This window comes from Erpetoichthys calabaricus, chromosome 4 (genome assembly GCF_900747795.2).
Source record: "Erpetoichthys calabaricus chromosome 4, fErpCal1.3, whole genome shotgun sequence".
NCBI lineage: Eukaryota > Metazoa > Chordata > Cladistia > Polypteriformes > Polypteridae > Erpetoichthys > Erpetoichthys calabaricus.
The window spans coordinates 260,314,006-260,337,513 of NC_041397.2; the positions used below are offsets into that span (position 1 = coordinate 260,314,006).

At 38.7% G+C, this 23,508-nt stretch overlaps 2 protein-coding genes across 5 annotated transcripts in view; one reads left to right on the top strand and one right to left on the bottom strand.

Moving 5' to 3' along the window:
• Positions 1–7,601, top strand: part of itsn1 (intersectin 1 (SH3 domain protein)) — a 282,819-nt gene extending 275,218 nt beyond the window's left edge. For all 4 annotated transcript variants that reach the window (XM_028800700.2, XM_028800701.2, XM_028800703.2 and 1 more), the window contains 2 exons: positions 3,536–3,709; positions 4,570–7,601. In XM_028800700.2, coding sequence (XP_028656533.2) covers positions 3,536–3,709; positions 4,570–4,718 — 323 coding nt within the window. In that variant the 3' untranslated portion in view covers positions 4,719–7,601. The remainder of the gene's footprint in view (positions 1–3,535; positions 3,710–4,569) is intronic.
• A 629-nt stretch (positions 7,602–8,230) lies between these two features.
• Positions 8,231–22,861, bottom strand: atp5po (ATP synthase peripheral stalk subunit OSCP). The gene is made up of 7 exons (XM_028800705.2): positions 22,733–22,861; positions 21,613–21,663; positions 20,146–20,256; positions 18,907–19,036; positions 10,755–10,867; positions 10,179–10,265; positions 8,231–8,437 (listed from the first exon to the last, which is right to left on the bottom strand). Exons 1-7 carry the CDS (start codon positions 22,760–22,762, stop codon positions 8,327–8,329), a joined length of 633 nt encoding a protein of 210 aa, XP_028656538.1. The 5' UTR covers positions 22,763–22,861; the 3' UTR covers positions 8,231–8,326.
• Between the last annotated feature and the right edge of the window lie 647 nt (positions 22,862–23,508).

Here is a 23,508-nt window from a genome sequence, read left to right on the forward strand (position 1 = left end):
ACTGACAGAAACGCAGCGTGCCCACGTTCATTCGGACTGCATTGGGCAGGGTGCCACTCCTTCACAGAGCACACCCACCCAACCATTTTCTTACTGTTTATTATAAGCGCAAATAATCTAAAAAAACTGTTGAACAACAATTCAAGAAGTGATGGGTGTTTATTTGACAACACTAATTTGCAGTATTGCTGGGTGGCAAACCTGTGCATCCTGGGTATAGCACTGTAACATAACGTGATTCAGGGTCTCAGGATGGGCTCGGCTGATCTCTGCAGTCTTTGGGTGTAAAACAGGAAACAGCCCTGCATGCCCACCCACACTCACAAGGACAGTGCCAGTGCCTCCATAGCAAAGGGATTGTAGTCTCGTGCAGATGTGCCCACTAAAGACTCAGTGGGGCTCTTTTGTAACCTCAGCCATCCATGCGCAGTTCCCTTCTGAACGTTTTGTACAGCGAGTAACGTACATTGTAGCCAGACATTCCTGACTCGAGAAATGTCCTTACGCACGCACGTTTCCTCGACTGAGCTGAACAGACAGCAGTTTTCTGTAAACATGAAACGAGTGTTTGCTGACCGGCGTACCTGACATTTCACCTTCTTCGGCGGGTTTGCGATTTTTCAGGCTGTCACAATCCTCAGCCGTTTTGTAGACATCTTTGTGAAAGCAGTTTAGGTGTGCTTTGAAATTTGTAATTTAAGGCCTACAAGCCTGTCTGCCTGAACAGTATCGCTGTATCGATCACACACTTGTGCCGTAATCACAATACGCCCAGATAATACTTGATCATCTACATGTTCTTCTGTTCTTTTTCCGGTTTTCTGTGGTGGCGATCTGTGCCATCACCACCTAATCAAAGCACCGTGATGTCCTTACATTGATGGATTAAAGGCCAGAAGTCCATGTGACCGTCTTCATCAAGTCCTTCCATGAGAACCCTGAATACAATGAGGACTGATCATTTATGTTAGGTAGAATGCTTAGAGGGGGCTGGGTGGTCTCGTGGCCTGGAACCCCTGCAGATTTTATTTTATTCTCCAGCCGTCTGGAGTTTTCTTTTATTTTTTCTGTCCTCCCTGGCCATCGGACCTTACTTTTATTCTAAGTTAATTAATGTTCTCTTATTTTAATTCTTCCCTTGTCTTTTTTCTCTTTCTTCATCATGTAAAGCACTTTGAGCTACAGTATTTGTATGAAAATGTGCTATAGAAATAAATGTTGTTGTTGTGTCCATGTTCAGAAATGTGTTCTTTATAAATAGGAGACAAGTTTTACACTCATTAGCTCAGCTGATCGAGCAAAGAGGAGGTAAAAAAAAAAAAAAAACGATTTGTTTCCCATTGTATCGCCGTTTTAGAGGAGCGACCGCATCTCCTTGGGGTGCATTCCGCCCCCCTCTTCACAAAGCGAACGGCAGAGACGCAAAATGGCTGGCACATAGCGCAGGCCGGGTGGTGGTGGGGGGGATGTTGGCGAGTGAGGTGAGCGGGGGGCAAACCCCCTAGTGCAATATAATTATCTAGTCATAAAGAATAATCCGCAGTTTACAGAATGCAAAACAAAAGACACAAACAATTTATACATTCATGTAGAGATATTGCTCCTGATGAAAAGTTAAAACAAAAAAATTCAGTAGGTAACGTGACTGCTTACTTTTTATTAACATTTCATACATCTGCTTTACTGGGGATCCTTTAAAGCAGAGAAGACATTACCACAAAGCACAACTCCGTACTGGTAGTAGAGTCTAAAACGTTGACCACCGGCCAGAGACAGGCTTCATTTTTAACAATGGCCGAATTTGTAATCCACCAGAGCCTCACCTGACAGCAGCAGACATGGGGCAGAAATTAAACCAGATGTGAATAAAAAGAAAAATCGGGAGTGGTCTCCCCCAGACGTTCTCATATACTCCGATATGGGGATGGATATTTGAGGAGTAAACCGCAAGACAATGATTATATTTTTATATTATGTACAGAACCATCAACAACAAATCAAATCAAATTAATAATATAGTGAACAATTATTATAAAAGTAAAGCTGAATAAATCAGACTGCAGCTGCATGAATAAAAAAGGACCACTTCTGGTTAACAGAAATAGCTCAAAAGTTTTGTACCCAATACTTGTATGCAAACTTTAGTAACTGAAAGCGTACTCAAGTTATCGTGTTTACATACAGACATAATTCCTGAAATGGTATTTTCGGACTCAGGGAGGTCTAAAGTTTCTCAAAATGGAGTTTTTGGAGGATTCCAATACTTTCCGTATACTTTGTATATGGGGAGGTCTAAAACGTTGAGATTCATCAAAATCTCGACATCGAATCTTTGGATGATTACAATACTTTCTCTATACTTTGTATATGAGAAAGTAAAAAGCAAAACAAGAAATTGAGGAGAAACAAAAAAAATGGGGTGTCGCACCACCAAACAAAAGCATGTAGCCATCTTCAAAAAGCCTAGCAACAGAGAGAGCAAGGATAAGACAAATGTTTAAAGCGAGACTGATGGGTGGGCCCGGTGTTAAAGATCCAGCGAGGCCCACAGTTCACATTCTTGAATGCGCTTTGCACGCCAGTGTGTTTTTGTGTTTGCACCTTTTACATTTACTGCTCTACTGTCTTCAAGCCAGTTACGCTTGGCATGCAGTTTGTGAATTAAAGCTGCAGGATTTATCAGAATATTCAAATTGTTGGGAGTTTCGTCAACTTCCCGGTGGATCTGATTGGTCCTAATCTGCTGTGTGCTCCCTGGGTCGCCTGTGGCTCGATCTCATAACACGCTTTTGACCGTCTTCTTCTAATCAGGATTATTTGCTGAAATGTTTGGTCTTTCAGTGTTTTGCAAACCAAAGAGACTTCAAACAGCCAAACTGTACGTGGGTAACGTCGAGAATGGCTGGCTGTAAGGCCGACTCACTGAGTCTCTGTGCTGCCAGTTTTCATTCATGGCGTTACTTCCCAGGTGTCCCAGGTTTTAATAACTGATATCCAGAAGGATGGCCGTTGAGAACTTTCAGTACAGTCTGGTGGGTTTCCTCACTCAAAATGTTGCGCATGTCTCAGTGGGAACATCGAACACGAGCAAGCAGTTTATTACAAAAACAGAATACAACATACTCTCATTTCTACTCAGTTTTAATTTTATCGCAGTCAGTTTTCAAGTACGCAGTTTTAATTGCAGATTTGTTCTGATTTTTCACTCGCCCTTTATTTTAGTTTTTATTTTGATCATTTTAGTTATAGTTTTTGTAAATGATCATAATCTTGACACAAGCTGTTACAAGCTTTTATTTTTAACAACTTGTGCATGGTTCTGAGCTAATCACAATGTAAAATAAGAGAGAGATGGAAGCACGGGCCCGTTACTCTACTTGATTCACTCCGGGGCTCACATAATGTGACCCTAAAGTGCTGTAATGGGGTTTGGGGGGGGGGGGAGGTTTAGACATGACACATTCTTATTTTATATAGTGCCTTTAACCACAAGTGCGCTCCTCTCTCAGCAGTTTTCTTACCTCTCAAACCGCAGGAAAGAGCAACCCGTACTGTGAGGTGACGATGGGCTCCCAGTGTCACATCACCAAGACCCTGCAGGACACTCTCAATCCCAAGTGGAACTCCAACTGCCAGTTCTTCATCAAGGATTTAGAGCAGGATGTGCTGTGCATTACGGTGTTTGAGCGTGACCAGTTCTCCCCGGATGGTAAGTGTGTGACGCTACATTACTGTCACGTTTTAGTCTTCATCGTTGGAGCTCTGTGTCGGCGCCACTGTGCGTCAAAATGAGGGCAGGTTACCATACAATATATCTGGAGGACTAAAACGTTTGTTCTGTGCCATCCTTAGCTGTCATACCCCTGCCTCGTCTCAGACGTCTTCTTCAGTCTTAACGACAAAGACAAGGTTAAGAAACAACAAATAAAAAGCCTTGACTGCCCACAGCTCGGATCTGAATCAGTGTTTGGTGGGCACTGTGCCTCTGATGCACATGGCAGTAGGCACTCGTGGAGACCACGTGTTGTAACAGTACTACGGTGCCGTGAAAAAGTACATGCCCCCTTTCTCCATGTTTGTTTCTCCAAATTGACTAGAACATAAAACACAACCTGAGTGAACACAATGCTCAGTTTTTAAATGATCGTTTGATTTATTGAAAGAGGACGGCTCACCAACACCCATATCACCCCTGTGAAAAAGTAATGGCCCCTTTAGTCACTAAATCAACCAATGAATGAACCTGAAATGACACTTAGTTAAATCAGACCAGACACACCCAAGATGATTGAATCCAAGTATCATTTAAATTGAACCTTTCCATCCTGCACATTCTGTTCTTTCAGCAGAGGCGAGTGTATTCAAACAAAAGCTTAAAATAAAAAAGCACAAAGTCCTGCCCTAAGTGTGACTGCCGTAGATGGCAGCTGACTACAGAGCTTTAAAGTAAGCGGAGTGCTGGACAGGACAGTCCACTTAGTCCAGGCAGCAGACGTGTGAGGAGGACCTCAGTAAAATGAACGCACATGACAAACATCCGCTTCAACTTTTTTTTTTTTTTCCTCTTAGACTTCCTGGGGAGAACGGAGATCCGTGTGGCCGACATAAAGAAAGACCAGGGTTCAAAGGGACCAATTACCAAGCGTCTCCTCCTGCATGAAGTCCCTACGGGTGAGATAGTGGTGCGCCTGGACTTGCAGTTATTTGAAGAACCGTAGCCATTGCTGGAGTCACAATTCATCCCCCTCTCCACCCTTAGGAATTTTCCATCTTGCAATTCCACGGTCACAAGAGGAATGAAGCGAGTTCTGGAGAGTCTGCAAAAGCTGTTTGTGCTTTCCACTGGGATCTTGGCGTCTGGTGGAAGGCTTTCTGTTATGTCTGTTCAGATAAGAAAGCTTTAGGGCATTCGCTGCCAAGTTACTTGAGGTCAACAATTCTGGCGCCTGATGCACTAGCTTTGGTACACGTCTGTGCCACTCAGACACACTGGCTGATCACTTTGACATGTACATTCCTTTATTTTGAATACACTGGCTTTTATTTATTTATATATATTTTTTTGGAGTCATAACTACTTCTTTCCCAGCAGTGAAACAAGGCAGATTTAAATGTTCTTGCGGCAGCAGCTAACACCGAGGAGGAGAACCGCGTCTACACACTCACTGGCTTTTGTCGTTTCTGCTGGGCTGGACTGCAGATTTGAGCTGATTATTTGAAAGACTGAAAGTCAAGTACAGACTGCGTGCCCTTTGCTTCACTTTCTTTGGGAATGTGATGGGCTCAGATGTTATTTGTCATGAACCCACCATTTTTCTCGAGGCATGCAAGCCAGATTTGTTAGTGTCTAGACAAACACTTCATAAGTCACACGTCTGTCTTGAGAACACAGCACTGCCCATAATTTGGTGTATTTCTATTTATTTCAATATTTATTTATAGAAGGGTAAGGTTATGCCAAATCAATCCAAATGTCTGGCTTAAGAGACAAAAGGAATAAAATGGGCAGATATATTCACGGGTGCACTGAAGGTAAAGTGCTGCATGCGGACAGCAGTTTACCCACAAGCTGCCAAGTCCAAGGGTCCTGCCCAAAGATGGTGGGCAGCAGTGTGTACCCTGCATCACCTTTAGTGTTTCTGATTTTTGGCACGTGAGAATTTTCCTGGAGATATTCAGATAAACGGTTTAAAGGTTATTACCTTTTTTTAAGGTGCAGATAAACTGTAAGGAAGTGGCATGTTTTTTGTTTTTGTTCCGTTAATTTCTCTCAATGCCTAGTAATACTTGTTTCTCCTGCTGAGCTCTGGTACGAGATCATGAAGTGGCAGTGATGTGGTCACAGAGAGTAGCTGCACTGGGACTGTGCCACAACACAAGCTAGACAACGTATCATTGCTTGAGCTCCCCCCATATAATCATTACGACTCGGACGCAGTCTTAAGATGACCGATCGCGTCACTATAATCTCATCAGCTATTTTTCATTTGATGCCAAGGAGGTGAGGAACTGAGGTAGCTTATCGGCTAAGGCTGGCATGCACCTTGAACATCTGTCCTGCCTCTCTGGGCTGACTGCAGATGGCGGTGGCACAACAGCATATTGGAACGTGTAAAAGGGTACTTACAGGGTGTAGCCCTCGCTCAGCTGCTGGTTTTATTTTTCATTTTTTATATAGTCCTACTTCTTATTTATGTGTGTTGAGGTATCACATATCAGTTCATATTTATACAGCAGGTGCTTTATATAAAAGGTGACTTACATGGAGCAGGTTCTTTAAGAGAAAACCATACGGGCACCAGAAAAAATGACTCTCCACTTGTATGTGAAATGCACTGGCACCAGTTAGACGTCATCTGGCTTTAGCCCATAACAATCCTCACATCTAAACACCTGGACTCATTCTGAATCGGTACGAGGATTCCTTGCTTGTTTACTTAATTTATTTTACTTTAGATCTACTTTATGTTTTTGCACTTTTATGTTTCGAAAGTGTGACAGAGTGGCTAGCAGAGCCACTGCTAGTTCAGTCCCAACTGTGGCACCCTGATCAAGTCTGTAAGGTGCCATTGCTCCAGTATTGTGTTCCTAATAATGGACCCACAACTTGTAAGTTGACGTGGGTAAAGGTCTCTGCCAAGTAATCCACAAAAATAACTGAACAGGTGGCTTACTGTACCAGGAAGAATGTAGAATTTCAGACAAAAAAAAAAACAAAACACCCTGACCTAAAACCATTTGATTTGGAATTACTGTGGCTGCAACAAAACAAATCCGTTCACATCTTCTACCAGTTAATGCAGTTAGGAGCCAAATCAACCTGAGCCTTGATATAGTCAGAATATTCTGGGTGTACAAAATAAACACTAAAATCAAACAAGTTTGTTTCTGATTGTGAACAATGCAGGACAAGGAATGGGCAGCACAATGGGCCCACGAGTTAGGGGCCTGATTAGAAAAACAGCATCTCCCTCACGTGACTGCCGTTACACTTCACTACCCTCAACTCTTTTCTCTGTTTGTCAGTGATATCAAAGGCTGGTGAACTGACAACGGCTTTTGCAGAAAACAAGATGGTCCTCCGCGGACTGTCCGAGGTTACGGATGTGTCAGCACTGGCCTGACTGAAGACTCCCTCTCCCCCCGTCTCTGCGGAGGTGGGATCCCGAGTTACTTCCAATAATCCCTTGCTGGTTAGCTTTGAATTTGTGCACATTTTTGTTGCCAAATGAAGGTAATGTCTAGTTTTATTTTAAAAAAAAAGAATATTGTATGTGGTTACATTGAAAATGTAAGACAGTTTATTTAAAAAAATCTAAAAGTGTTATGTACTGTTTTAAATGTTTATAATTAATCAAGCAAGGGAAACTATGGAAGTTCTTTGGCTGGGGTCTCTGTACTCTTATCGATGTGAAAGGGTGTACAAGGTTTAATCATTATTAGAAATCTGTACCCTCTCTCAAAACCTACCAACACAGCATGCTTTTTTAAACAAAAAAGCAAATAAAAATCGCTAGGACTAAGAAATACAATGTAAACCTACTGTGTTCTGTACTGTAAACCTATGAGAGAAACCTTATTAAAAATTTTAATACATTTTATGTTTTGTTTTGTGTTGAGTGTTGATGCCAGGCTTTTAATGTTCTGACTTGATGTCACATGTGGAATTTAAGAATTTAGTACATCACAATCCCAGAGTATGCACATTATACTTAAAATGTATTATGCTGTCAATTACATGAACTTTACAAAAACAAATGAAAGAATATTCAAAGTATTTTAGTGTCTACCTCTAGGTTTTCTATCATTAAATCTTCACCGTTGTTATTTAATGATGTAACACATCCATAAACTGTCCTCTGATGAATCACAGTCTGTTTTCGCTCTCATGCTCCATGTTTAAATATTCTTTTCCAAACATGTCATCTTCATGCTGAAAAGACACTGTGAAACTTTTTATTCTATTTTTACATTAGTTATTTTATATTTGAATATTTTTTTTTCTTAACTTCTGCTGCCGTTTATTCAAAGTGTAGAAATAACGGAATGAACCGTTGACTTTTATGGGGGTTATAGTACAAGTTGGAAGTTTTAGGACAAAACCCTGCCAAGGAGTGCGGGAGAGAAGATGTAGAAAATATTTAGCACTTTTTATGTTTATGAAATTTGTTTTTGGCATGGTAAACACATTTGTTTTGCTTCAGTGAACGTGGAAACACAATACCAGACAGGGATTTCGCCATTTATTTTACAGACATCTAGAATACAATAAGAAATTGACCAGACCCCTCTTATGGCCCGAGGATGACTTGAACAAACACCGACATTAAGTCTCCTTCATGATTTTGGTCAGCTTCTGAATCTTGGTCTTCGTTGACATGTCAACATATTTATCTCCAATACTAACGATCATTCCACCAAGTATAGATGGGTCAGACTGGTGAAAAAGAACAAAATGTAAAATACTTAATCACAAAACTTGGTGTAATTTTACGAGCAAAAAAGAGTGAAGCATTACAATCAATACTTCAGTATCATTTATTAACACTTTGGATATTTCAGCTGAAATATCCAACGCCTCCTACCAGGTCTGTCTGTTAACAGGGTGCTAGGTGAATTAGTAGGGGGTTTAATAATTCTGTACATTTCTGTGTACACAAACCATTTTGCATTGTACAATAACTCACCTTATAAATGTTGACAAACACCAATAATGGAAGAGTCAGACCTCCAGGCAGGTGCTAAAACCACTATTAGTAACTGTATTGTTAGCCTTTGATAGAAGTATAATCACCAGTAACTTTAAACAAATGGTCAGCTGCTTACTGTTCCACACACGCTTCTATGGTCTCCACTGGAGAAGCAAAATGTGAATGGCCCTTTAGCTATTACATTGGCAATCACAATGCCAATTTTAAAAATCCATGCAGGAAGAAATGGTATGCAGTCTTGCCTGTAAACACTCAGTTTTGCACAGTGCAAATATGCACATCCCATGAGCACCATCACATTAGCACAGTGGATCTTGGGAGAAAACTTCAGTACATAAACAGAGCTCACAAAAAAAAAAAAAATGTGCAATTCACACTTGTAAAATACTGTTTGAAAATACTGAATCCAAAATTCACAACATAAATGCAAATTATTATTAAAAGAGTGAAGAAAACAAACATTGTTAACAAACCAATAACTAACAGGGAGAAGATTCCTGAGGTACATCACTGCTAGTATATATAAGTGCTCAGTGTCAGCTTCTGTAAGGCTGTGAAAAAATAAACACTTCTTTATAATGGGTGTGGCATGAGGATGAGGGAATCTTTTGATAGGACAGTATTAATGAGCACAAGTAAATAAACACCTACATGCCAACTTAACCATAATAGTATGAGGGTGATGTGCAAGTTATAACATTGAACATACCATTATAATAAACACAAAGTTAATTTTTGCAGAATATGGACATTGATCCATTTACGGAGGTCTGTATATGAGCTCAAAAGACTAGGAGAAAAGAAAAATTTTGACATTCTAAACAATGGGACTTGCTTGGCGTGTGACTCTGATGGTCACCATGTATACATAAGCTTTAACACAACACAAATGACTGGCAGGTGTAAAGTGGTCTAAGAGTAAAATAAAAAAACAAATCAACTGAGACTCAGCACTTGCAAAATCATATGAAACAACAAGTGGTGAATGGTAGCGTCAGAATTCACAGGCAACTGTGTTACATTTTTTCAGAGTAGTCACCCAGACCAAGCACCTATCACAACTTCATGCGTGTTCCAATAACAAAGCTGAAAAATTACAATCATTAATAATTTCCTGTTTCCTTCTTAACAACTTCTATTTCCATGCATACTGACGTTATTAAAGAACGTGCTTTTTTCTTTTCCTTTTTTGAGCATTTTGCATTCTGAATATCATATACCCATTGTAAGCAGAGGAATGGCTTTTTTGATTAAGCGCAGGTTCTTCTGTACAGATTGAATTTGCCCAATACAAGGAATGCACAGCCTGATGTGTCTTAACAGTGTGGATTGTCCGGACTCCTATTTACAAGCACTATCTACACGTCAGGGTACCATGCATGCCAGGCGAAAATTCATTGCACCATTTTCAGAATGCAGATTTCAGATATTTTACTTGAAAATTTCAGGAGTGAATTTTATACTCACCTTGGTCTCCAATTTTAAAGTTTCACCTTTCTGCAGGAAGCCATTCAAGGCATTTTTCAGTTCATTTAAATTCACCTCATCCAGGGGCTTAATATAATTAATATACATAATATGTTATAAATGTATTCCTTTAAATTGATGTAATAAAATTTGTAATTGAATATACTTAAACAAATACAAGTAGTAATAACAGTTGTAAAAAAGTTCAATAATACAGTACATGAAGTCAATTTTTAGTAAAATAACCATCTCAGCATTGGCAATATTGTGGTCTTGTTCCTGAAGAATACAATCAAACCCCACTCCTATCTCAACTACAGAACAACAAAAAGGATGGAATACATTAGCACAGCAGATATTTTCAAAGTTCAAATTAACTTTTCTTCTTACAATTACTCACAATCTGAATTTTGTGCTTTAAAAAGAAAACCAAAGGCTAGACAGTGGTCAAAAATCTTAAGAACTTCACTACTATAGCATAAAAACCACTTAATGTTTAACCCTAAAGACCACATACAAACACATTTATAAACAATCTTACTTCAAACAAGTTATATACAGTACATATTTATTTACCTGAGCTGTAGTGACAGAGCAGATTACTTCCCCTCGATGAGCACTCATCATCTTGGCAAAGGCTGAAATTACGTCTCGTGTGTTATTCAGGCGACCATTCTCTGCTAACAGGTCTAAAAGACAACATCAACTATTTGAAATACCTTAAAACAGGGTTGTATTTATCCTTCTATAAAGGCTACAGATGAAAAATATACTTAAATTACAACAAAATGTAAATTTAAATGATTTAATAGTGATGTAGACAACATTAGTGGTTAATGGATATTATCTGGATCTAGCTAGGCTGGTTCACTGTCCTGTAATTCCATCCACCTTTTGCATTGTTTGGCCTAAGTAAAATCTCCACACCAGATATATCTGATCATTATGATGTGAATCATGTTCCATGTTATTTGCCATTAACTCACACCTGTTATATACATATTTCCCTTAATACACCTCTCTAATCCATTTCTACTAAAAATATTACTGGGTTTATGTTGACCCTGTACTGTAAATAAGCCATAAGTACACTGTCCATTTCAGTTTAGATGGTCTTGAATACCTTTAGAGCTAATATTTAACAATATCTCCATATTCATAAATTGTTAATGTAACATTGTAGTTTGGCATATTGCCAGAATGTACGTATCAGTTTTAATAGGATAAATAAAGAAGGACACAGGCAAAGTTTAGACAAGAGCGCAGAAAAAAAAAAAAAGAACATTTCTAAGCAGTTATTGCATTACTTTTTTTTTTTGCCTTGGGTTACTTATGCTATTTTACCTTGACAAAAATGGCATTCATATTATTATTTTTTTAATTTCTGCAAAAATGTTTTCTAAAAAACTGAAGGTACCATTAGTTCTGACTTTTCATGGAATATAGATGGTTTGAACAAAACATGGGTGTGAAGAGCTGCACTGTGATGGAGATGGAATGGATAGGAGGACTAAATGTAAATGGTGGCAAATACCACGAGTATGAAGAGAAAAAAACAAACATTAAAACAACTATACAATGACTGGCACTTTGAGTTCAGTATGTTACTTACTCAGAGAAGTTTCCCTGCTGTAAAATGCCAATGGCAAGGTTCAGTCGAACAGTAATCTGTCCGGGCTAATTTATGCAGCTGCTTTCTCCCTCCTTTTCTGATATTGTGTGCTCAAATTTGTAGTTGACAGAAGTGCACCAATTTAAATATAAAACATTCCCAACGCTAATATTCTTCCATGAAAACAGTTATTTACACTAAAGTTCACACTTAAATGTCAGGGTGAAATACCTGGACGTTCAACAACATTTCAGGGGGATTATTCACAGTTTCAAGAACTGCTATCCTAGTATTAATAACACAAAACCTTAGCAAGCTACAAATGACAGATTAATTTGTAATTCAAGTCCTTTATAAAAAAGTATGATTATATAAAAATATAGCTCTGAACTTGACACTTCAACATCATATTCCTGTTACAAAATAGCTAGTCTACCTTTGCTGGTACTCATTTATTTCATTAAATATAATTTATGAAAAAGAATGCCATAAGCACTTTCAAGTACAATACCTTAAATTTCTATTAGATCTACTGCTGGAAGGACTTTAGATGTTTAAATCCAAAAATGCATGGCATAAGCTCATTTACAAGTTGAATTTCAGTTAATTGTTTAAAGTTTTTTTTTTTTATTGAATACAAAGTTTGAAAAAAAAAAAAAACATGAAATTAAATAAAAGTTCCTTTCAGTTTACAACTTGATGCTTGGTTTTATAAATAAAAACAATGCTTTAGACACAAAAGAAGATGAAAATTCCATATGAAAATGCCAGACGTATGTAAATCTTGTCAAAGAAACAAGACTTGATTCATTCATAATAATCAGTACTATAAATAACATTACAAAACATGCAGTTGCACTTTTTGCACAGTTGCTACACCTCTTATGGACCATAAATAAAGCTAAGAGCAAAAGAAAGAATCAATGCAACAACCAAAAATATATCAAGAGCTCGTTTGGGAACAACAGAAAATCAGGAGATTTACCCTAGATTCTATTCCACAGATAGAAAATACGCATATTTCTCAAGCTCAAACTACCGCAAAACTTGCTTACTGCTAAATGAAGTGAACAATCCCACTAACTGATTTCTTGCCAACACTAAGTATTTATTATTTTTGCAATATTCAAAAAATATGCATACCCTACATAATCAAGAGCAGGAATCATGTTAAAAAATATACTGAAGACCGCCATGTTTTTCTTTTACATATTGGAGTAATATACATTTCAAAATATGCTTAGCGTGATACAGTATTTCAACTACCTTTGTGTCAATCTTATTTCATAAGGTCAGTCTTTTAAACCAGTTACAAGTAAAGGTTCTCTGATTGAGGTTTTATGTCCAATTCTGATAACTTAATAAAAAGCAGCTGATATGAAGCAAGGGTTACACCAGTGAGGGCCATGTACAATTCAAACTTAGCTTACTGTTTAAGACTTTTATACTAAGACAGTAAAATTGTATTTTAAACCAAAAGCAATGCATTGTACATTTTGCATGCTGCCTCTTCAAAAAAAGAAAAAGTCTACTTTACAGTATTATTAGAATACATATATTTGAAGTTCTTAAAACACTGATTTTCCAATACATAAAAGATCTGGTGAAAAAATGTAATGAATTCCATAACAATGCTTATAAATTCTCCTCCATCTTATGCTGCTTGCCTCAGCATATCATTCTAAACAACATCTTGGTTGAATGATTAGGTTGACCCACCTTCATTTAGGGGAAGGGGAGGAAAAAAAACTAACTGTAATGGTTATTTCATTTTCTTAAGTTATGGGGATACAACTGACCAACTGTAAGAATGTCCCTACTCCTACCAGCACGTACACAAGTACCATTATGAAAGAGGCTTGAGCCTCTGCAGACAGTGGACTAGCCATAGCCTGGACTCAAAACATTCATATTTAAACAGCACCAGAGCTTGAGGTTCACAGCAGGATTACAGGAACCCTGCCTGCTATTTAAGTTTTAACTTAGTAAATCAGGAAAATCCAATTGTTCTTTCAAGACAAGAAAAAAAAAAAGGAAAGTGCAATACTCATTCACTTATGGCATCCTGCATTGCAAGAAGGGAATAAGGCGTGCACAGTGGACCTCCTTCTGTTAAAACACTCTATATAGCCTAAATAAGCGAATGGAGTCTTTGCATTTATCCACTGAAAGTAATGGGTACGACTACAGTTGTCCACCCTTCCATTCATCCTTTTTCTAATCAGCTTATCCAGTACAGGGTTTGGAGGAGTCAAAGCCTATCCAGTAAAACACTATAAGCAATTTAGGACCTAAACTTGGACTCGCACCACCACACTTTCTCATAAGGTGCCAACCTGAAGTTGTCAATTAACCTAACTTTCATGTCAAATCCATGCAAGTGTGAGGAGAACAAGTAAAACTCCAAAATGCAAGTACCAGATAGAGGAGTTGTAAAAATCAAGAGAAGTTTTAAATCAAGCGGCTAAAACTGTTAAATGTAGCTAATCTATATACGCTGGTTCCAACCTGGCAACACAGTCAGAAGCAATGAAGCTTCACGCATCCTGTATCATAGGTCTAAATCTCATAATGGGACATTGCCCATTTAGAGACTGCAAGTTCTCCTTTTGTCTGGATTTTACGTAAGTTGAAGAGGTAATGGATGGGAATCATTAGTAAGTCTAATTGCGGATATAAACTATTCCATAGTCTTGTAGTCCTTGATTCATACTCCTATAGCATTTGCTGGATGGTAGGAGTGTGAATAGACTGTGTTGGGGGTGGGTGCTGTCCTTCATAATGCTGTGAGCCCTCCTGATGGCTGTGGCATGGTAAATATCATCTAAAGCTATTTCTGAAATGATTTGTGTATTCCTGACCTCCTGCTCTAGAGCTTTTGGTCCTGTGCAGTAATCAATAGTACCCATATAAAAGCTACCAAGTATTCTGGCTGGGATTCCAAAATTTCTTTGGCTTTCTCAGAAAGAACAAATGCTACTGAGATTTCTTTACCAGTTGAACAGTATTGTGGGACCAGGTAAGGGGCTCACTAATATAAATACCAAGAAATTTAAAGGAACATGCCACCCAAAAAATTATATATATTTTAATGTTACTTGACCATACCAATGGTATGCAAGTATAAGGTAAAATGCGTAAAATGTGTGCATTTTTGGCCGATTTATTAACAGTTCCTTCCTAAAAACTCCACGTTGAATGTGAACAATAACGATGTAATTCCAAATTGCTTTGCAATTGAATTGAAGTCCTGCTTCACCCTCTCATTCGTTGGATAAGAATTTTGTTGTTCTTCTGGTCCAACATTACCAGATTTTCCACTCCTGTAGGTATTCTCACCTTTCCCAATTATCAATCCAATGACTGTAGTATCATCAGAAAATGTGGTGATACTGGCATTATTTTGGGAAGCAACACAGTCACCGGAGAAGACGATATAAAGCTTGGGACTTGGCACACAGCCCTGGGGGTCCCTATATTGAAAAACCCATATGTTGGAAATGAAGTTCCCAATTCAGATTACCTGGGGTCTTCCTGTTAGGAAGTCCAGAGCCCAATTACAGATGATGAATGTCAGACCAAGGATTAGGTATCACTTTATTGAATGCAGAGCTCTGATCAATAGAGAGTATTCTTACATAATTATTTTATTCAATACATAGCAACACTGACAGAATCCTCTGCGGACCTACAGTGGGGCAAAAAAGTATTTAGTCAGCCACCAATTGTGCAAGTTCTCCAACTTAAAAAGATGAGAGAGGCCTGTAATTTTCATCATAGGTATACCTCAACTATGAGAGACAAAATGAGAAAAAAAATCCAGAAAAATCACATTGTCTGATTTTTGAAGAATTTCTTTGCAAATTATGGTGGAAAAAAGTATTTGGTCAAAAACAAAAGTTCATCTCAATACTTTGTTATATACCCTTTGTTGGCAATGACAGAGGTCAAATGTTTTCTGTAAGTCTTCACAAGGTTTTCACACACTGTTGCTGGTATTTTGGCCCATTCCTCCATGCAGATCTCCTCTAGAGCAGTGATGTTTTGGGGCTGTCGCTGGGCAACACGGACTTTCAACTCCCTCCAAAGATTTTCTATGGGGTTGAGATCTGGAGACTGGCTAGGCCACACCAGGACCTTGAAATGCTTCTTACGAAGCCACTCCTTCGTTACCCGGGCGGTGTGTATGGGATCATTGTCATGCTGAAAGACCCAGCCACATTTCATCTTCAATGCCCTTGCTGATGGAAGGAGGTTTTCACTCAAAATCTGACAATACATGGCCCCATTCATTCTTTCCTTTACACGGATCAGTCGTCCTGGTCCCTTTGCAGAAAAACAGCCCCAAAGCATGATGTTTCCACCCCCATGCTTTACAGTAAGTATGGTGTTCTTTGGATGCAACTCAGCATTCTTTCTCCTCCAAACACAACGAGTAGAGTTTTTACCAAAAGTTCTATTTTGGTTTCATCTGACCATATAACATTCTCCCAATCCTCTTCTGGATCATCCAAATGCTCTCTAGCAAACTTCAGACGGGCCTGCACATTTACTGGCTTAAGCAGGGGGACACGTCTGGCACCGCAGGATTTGAGTTCCTGACGGCGTAGTGTGTTACTGATGGTAGCCTTTGTTACTTTGGTCCCAGCTCTCTGCAGGTCATTCACTAGGTCCCCCCCGTGTAGTTCTGGGATTTTTGCTCACTGTTCTTGTGATCATTTTGACCCCACCGGGTGAGATCTTGCGTGGAGTCCCAGATCAAGGGAGATTATTAGTGGTCTTGTATGTCTTCCATTTTCTAATAATTGCTCCCACAGTTGATTTCTTCACACCAAGCTGTTTACCTATTGCAGATTCAGTCTTCCCAGCCTGGTGCAGGTTTACAATTTTGTTTCTGGTGTCCTTTGACAGCTCTTTGGTCTTGGCCATAGTGGAGTTTGGAGTGTGAATGTTTGAGGTTGTGGACAGGTGTCTTTTATATTGATAACGAGTTCAAACAGGTGCCATTAATACAGGTAACGAGTGGAGGACAGAGGAGCCTCTTACAGAAGAAGTTACAGGTTTGTGAGTGCCAGAAATCTTGCTTGTTTGTAGGTGACCAAATACTTATTTTCCACCATAATTTGCAAATGAATTCTTTAAAATCAGACAATGTGATTTTCTGGATTTTTTTTTCTCATTTTGTCTCTCAGAGTTGAGGTATACCTATGATGAAAATTACAGGCCTCTCTCATCTTTTTAAGTGGGAGAACTTGCACAATTGGTGGCTGACTAAATACTTTTTTGCCCCACTGTATTTGCTCTGCAGGCAAACTGAAGGGGGTCTAGAAGGGCTGCTATGGTGCTTAAGATATAACTCATGACCAGTCTTCAGAATCACTTCACTGTTTGCTCACTTGTCCAAGGAGTGGACCCAGGAAAAAGAGCCCCAAATAAAAGAACACTGGACTTCCTGTATGTCACCTAAAGGCCCTGTCAATTTACAAGATTCTTCTGGCAGTTGCATGCACAAAGCCCACACCATGACAATTCACTTCTCATTTTAAACATAAAATTGAAACACATAGGAAAATAACTTCAATTGGCCAATACAGTAATCCCTCCTCTATCGCGGGGGTTGCGTTCCAGACCCCCCCGCGAAAGGTGAAAATCCGCGAAGTAGAAACCATATGTTTATATGGTTATTTTTATATTGTCATGCTTGGGTCACAGATTTGCACAGAAACACAGGAGGTTGTAGAGAGACAGGAACTTTATTCAAACACTGCAAACAAACATTTGTCTCTTTTTCAAAAGTTTAAACTGTGCTCCATGACAAAACAGAGATGACAGTTCCGTCTCACAAAAAGAATGCAAACATATCTTCCTCTTCAAAGGAGTGCACATCAGGAGCAGAGAATGTCAGAGAGAGAGAGAGAAAAAAGCAAACAAAAAATCAATAGGGCTGTTTGGCTTTTAAGTAAGCGAAGCACCGCCGGACAAAGCAGCTGCAAGGATGTACAATGTAAAGGTAGTCTTTCAGCACTTTTTAGAGGAGCATCCACATCCTCTAGGCTAGTGTGCGAACAGCCCCTCTGCTCACAGCCCTTCCGTCAGGAGCAGAGAATGTCAGAGCAAGAGAGAGAAAAAAGAAAACAATCAAAAATCAATATGTGCCCTTTGAGCTTTTAAGTATGCGAAGCACCGTGCAGGAAGCATGTCGCTTGATAAAGCAGCTGCACAGAAGGGAGCAACGTGAAGGAAATCTTTCAGCATTTTTAGACGAGTGTCGGTATCGTCTAGGGGTGCGAACAGCCCCCCTGCTCACACCCCCTCCGTCAGGAGCAGAGAATGTCAGAGCAAGAGAGAGAAAAAAGAAAACAATCAAAAATCAATACGTGCTGTTTGATCTTTTAAGTATGCGAAGCACAGTGCGGGACGCATATCGCTTGACAAAGCAGCCATATGTAAGCCCAGCAAGGAAGAGAGCAATGTGAAGGTAATCTTTCAGCGTTTTTTGAGGAGCGGCCATATCCTCTAAGGGTGCGAACAGCCCCCGTGCTCATAATATATTTGAGGAGTTGTATTTAATACGTAATACGCACTCTGGTTGGGTAGCTTCTCAGCCATCTGCCAATAGAGTCCCTTGTATGAAATCAACTGGGCAAACCAACTGAGGAAGCATGTACCAGAAATTAAAAGTCCCATTGTCCGCAGAAATCCACGAACCAGCAAAAAATCCGCGATATATATTTAAATATGCTTACATATATAATCCGCGATAGAGTGAAGCCGCGAAAGTCGAAGAGTGATATAGCGGGGGATTACTGTACTCCTTTAACAATAAAACAAATGAAGTAAAAAAGGACACGTATATAAGCTAGACAGTTGATCCTGCTCTAGTTAAAATACTTAAAAAGCTTTATTCAGGTTTGCATTTAGTTGCAAAAACCCTACCATTGACAATGATTTTAAAAGAGAGGCATGAATTGTATTCCCAGTTTTGAGATTAAGGAAAAAAAAAAAAAAACACTCTTAACAGTACTATTCTATTTCCTTTATGCTTCACTTAAAAGAAGGGTACTACATAATAAATTCCAAGCACTCTGAGTGGAGAAAGTTAAAAAAGAAACTTACTAATGAAGTTAACTGTGATAGGAGATAGTTTTTCTTTTGCCACAATGTCACCAATGCTCTTTTGCTTAACACTGCGTTTGATATGAGGATTCATAACTATCCCAGACACCTTAGGATCCTTCAGTAATGCCTGCAAAGTAAAAGACAAGAAGTTTTCAATTTACAAAAACAAAGACAAGCCTGGCAAGTTAAGCAATCTTACAGCCTCAAAGAAAAATGTATGAAAAAGGAGTGAAATTATTCCTGAGACTTAACACTACTTCAGTGCTCAATGATTTACTCTTATTCCAGGACTAGATGGATAGGCTAAACTTACCCATTACCTTGCAACTTCAGCAGTTTTTGATCCAAGCTTTGGATGTTGTAGCTTGCTTATTAAACCTACATTAGTCTATTTAATATAAACATTACATATTTTATTTTTGTGCATCATTTTGTCCCAACTTGGCTATTTCTTGCATGCAATGCTTTTCTTTGGCAAATTTTCAAATGAAACTCTTATTTAACAGCTGTCAAATACATCTAGGAACAAAACCTAAATTACTCAACAGGAATCATGTACAAGATGGAACAGCATCTTTTATAGGGCACAAAAGTAAGGTTCCAAAGTGGGTTCTGATTTTGAAGTGGGCACTCACTCAGACCATCACAATAACACTGAAATTTACTTGACATTTTAGAATAAATAAAATGCGCTAATGGATGGATGGATACATAAAAGCATGTCATTATCGGCCCACAACTCACGTATCAGTGCATCATTATTTTAAAAAAAAAATTACATCAGTTTATGACTGACCCACTAAAGGCAGAAAAAAAAATGCAACTAAGATTATATTTTCTGCTGTATTCACATTACCACTGCTCACTATTTGTTCAGATTTCAGGTTGTACTTGAACAGTGTTACAGTGTATTTATTGTCAAGTCATGAATGATATACATGGCTACTGTACAGACTACTAGGTAAATGGCTAATTTATTTCTTTGAAGTACAGAAATGAGACACAGCTAGGTTTAACTGTAAAGCAACATTGCCATTGATTTTGTTTTCCCTCTAGCAAGAGGTAGCAATGACTTAACTGGTTTGAAAGTAGAGCAGTTGTGTCAAAGGACAGGACATGCCAATATTTTTAAAACTAAGAAGAATAGTTTTGCAGTGATTTAAACAAGACCTGCTCAAGAAATATATTTAAGATAAATTACAGCACTTAATAAGGGAGAAAGACGTGAATACTTACAGAGACTTGACCCAAATCCTTCTCCACCTGGTCTAACTTCTTCTGCTTTGAGGCAGCTGAATAGAGAGCTGTGGCATAGCGGCCCTCCACACCATAAATCTGAATTGGAGGCTGTGAGAATGTGACAATGTTTAGTTCAAATAATACAGCCAGCTAACAGGATCAAATACTACAGATGCAAGGTAACTGTCAAAGACTTGAGACTGCAGACACACTAATTCATTCATTCAAAAAACTCAAAAGGAGAATACCACCTAAAAAACAACATGTTAGGTACCTTGTCACAATATTTTATAATTAAAAAAATGTAAAACTGACTGACTCATTCACTCACTCATCAATAAAAATGCTATAGTATTTCCCATTTAGTTAAAAGGCTGAAATTTGTCAGGATGCCAAATCTAGGCCGCCAGTTATTACCTAAGAAAGGATACTTCGATAGATCAATATTTAGGAGCAAAACAAAGAAGAAAAAACCCTAGAATAGAAAAACCAAATAGCAAAAAATTGCAAAAAACGATTTGACTCAGTTGATTGAAATTTGATGCTGTTATAAAAATTAGCCAACATCTTTTTTTAATTTATTGATATTTGTAAATAATAATGCCATTGCAAGAGGACTGTTTCAAGGCACAGCGTCTTTCCCTGCCAATACAGGAATAGAATAGAAGAAATCAAGGGCTGTGACCACCTAAGTTTACTTCCAGTCCTAAACAACATTAACATGCCCTTGCAGAATCAATTATGTGATGTTTAGGCTTGTAGCTCTTTGAATATTAGGAGCTGAAGCAGTTCATCACTGACCAATAGTCCAAAATTAACTTTGAACCAATGTCAGAAACATAAGCAGTTATAACAAAATTTAATTTTTTCTATTAAATGGAAGCAATTTCCCACAAAACAACACCCTTACAACTAATAATTAAATATTAAAACTTATTAAGCCAAAGGTACACAAAAATCCAATTACTTGCAAATCACTGTGGCTACAACCTTGATCTTGGTCTTGATCAAAAGCTTACGACGTGTTTGAAACTGGTGAAGCACTACATTTGGCAGGCTGTAAGCTCTTTAAAGTTATTGGGTTTGCGTTTTTCTCACTGCAAACGTCATATGCAGACTGACTGAGAAGGTGGCAAAGGCAGAGTGATAAAGAAAATCGGCAACATCTGCTGTGCGTGAAGCATGCAACAGTAACCAATTACATGAAAGGAAGGAGGAGGATGACAGTGCCAGCATCCACTAAGCATCAAGGGAAACAACTCCAAAACAATCGATATTCAGACCTAAACATGTTTGTCAATTCCAGAACAAAAATGTGTCAGACATCAAAAATTTGACAGTAAGATCATTTCCACAGCAGTGGCTTATCTTTCTGTATTATAAGCACTGAAATTCATTCCTTTTTGGGAATTCAGAATATGAACCTTGGTTCACTATGAAAAATGTCAAACCTCTCTGACTTACCTTGATTAGCTTGGCAGTTGGCTTCATGACTGTGGTGCTAAAGAAGCGCACCTGTACAAGACAACGATATACATTTTATTAGTACAATATTAGTAAATACACACATGGCATTTGTTGCACTCATGCAGTTTAGCATGTCTATAGAAACTAACAAATCTGTTATCTTCACAGGACATTTGAAAAACAGATGTGTGCTTCTGTTGTATTTAGGGTGACCAGATTTTCAAAGTCCCAAACTTTGGTGGCATGGGTTAACACATGCCCAAGCATAACTCCCACACTCTTTTGTTTAATGTCTGCTTTGCCTCTTCATCATCAGAGACAAATCGGAACAGGGAAAAATCTTTTTCACAAATAAATACATATGCTTCCTCATCAAATCACTACACATTCCTGACTGATTGCTGTAGGAAGCATTAAAGGTTTTGTTTTCTTTTGTGTGACTGGTGGTTTGAGGTCTGCATCAGCAAAGCTACGTTTGCTGCACTGTTAAACATTTGTTTTTAGATGGAACTGTGACGTTTTTAGATGGAACTGTGACATACTGTTATATTTCTCGGGACACCGGGAATGTCTGATCACCCTAGTGGTATTTCACTCTGTTGTTTACACCAGCAGTATGTATTGACACACAGAAATAAGGCGCATCAAAGTTTCTGTCCTCCATTCTTGCAAATATGGAAAAGTATTATTTAATGTGATTTTCAATGTTGTGCAACACTGATCGGCTACCATAATTTTTCATTAACTTTCAAGAGATGTAAACCCTAAGTTGTGCAAGGTCAAGATGCCCTCAAGATAGGTGAAGCACATTATTGAGAATATCAGGAATAGTAAGCTGGGGATTTATTTCTTCAGTGAAACGCATCCCCACCCTCCAGTGTGAGGAAGACATGACTGTTTAAAAAAACTGCCACCTAAATATTACTATAAAGCTGCATTTACTACACGTTTAATTCATGGGGAACAGGCCCTACTTAACCACATACCGATGAATTTCGCACCTAAGTAAAATAATTACTGTCCTTAAGGACCCTGCAATCCTACGACACACGGTTCTCGTGGAAGACAACACATGACTTCCAGCTTCATTTCGTTTCTGTCCCTTATTATTTCTTACCTGCTGCCCTACACTAGCGGCCGCCGCCATCTTCTGCTGCTGTAGGTCAATACCTAGCGCGCACAAACGGAAAGAGCCGCGAGAGCTTCTGGAAATTGTAGTTTAACTTGCCTTATGGGAAAATGCCACAGAGTGTTTGCTTCTGGGTCATACAGTTTGGGCGCGCTTATGGGAAATGGAGTCATTTGATCACACGTGTAGGTGAAGCTGCCGTGTGGGCTCACTCATACTGCAATGAAGAAACGCGCTTTCTTTGTTGCAGGGCTGTTGCGCATTTAGAGGTTACTAAGAATTTAGTCAGTTTTAAGACTAACTGGTTTTGGATTTAATTAACTAGCCTTTTGAAAATGACGCATAACAGTAGATGCTAATAGCCCAGACCTCTGTTTATAGAATTATGTAACCAATATGTAATGAAGCAATGTTTAGAAACTTATTATGCTGTTATTAATTGGTGGCACATGGCATGTCATACTTCTAAACGAGAATTGTTTTAAACTTTTTTTCGTGACTCTTTGCGTGGTATATTCATTTTAGTATTAAACTGCCTGCATTTTCCAAGGTCGAGAGGACTGCGAAAAATTAAGCGGAGCTTCAAAGTTTCAAGTGATTTGATTCCGCAATGTCAAGAATATGATAATTATGTTATTCCCACGGTTTGTTAATATTTTTTTTTTGGTGAGGGTTGGAGAGTGTAGGAAATGACATGATCAAACTGTTTGTCTCCCCCAAAGCTTAGTGCCACATCCCGGCCGAATCTCCGCTCTGTGGGTCGC

Bases quoted from the DNA above. Each gene is read 5' to 3' on its own strand.
- atp5po (XM_028800705.2), bottom strand. From the start codon at position 22,762: ATGGCGGCGGCCGCTAGTGTAGGGCAGCAG. The intron at 19,037-20,145 runs GTAAGTATTCAC...TTTACTTTGCAG, and splicing joins AGGATTTGGGTCAAGTCTCT to GCATTACTGAAGGATCCTAA. The intron at 8,438-10,178 runs GTGAGTATAAAA...CTTTTTCACCAG, and splicing joins CTTTAAAATTGGAGACCAAG to TCTGACCCATCTATACTTGG.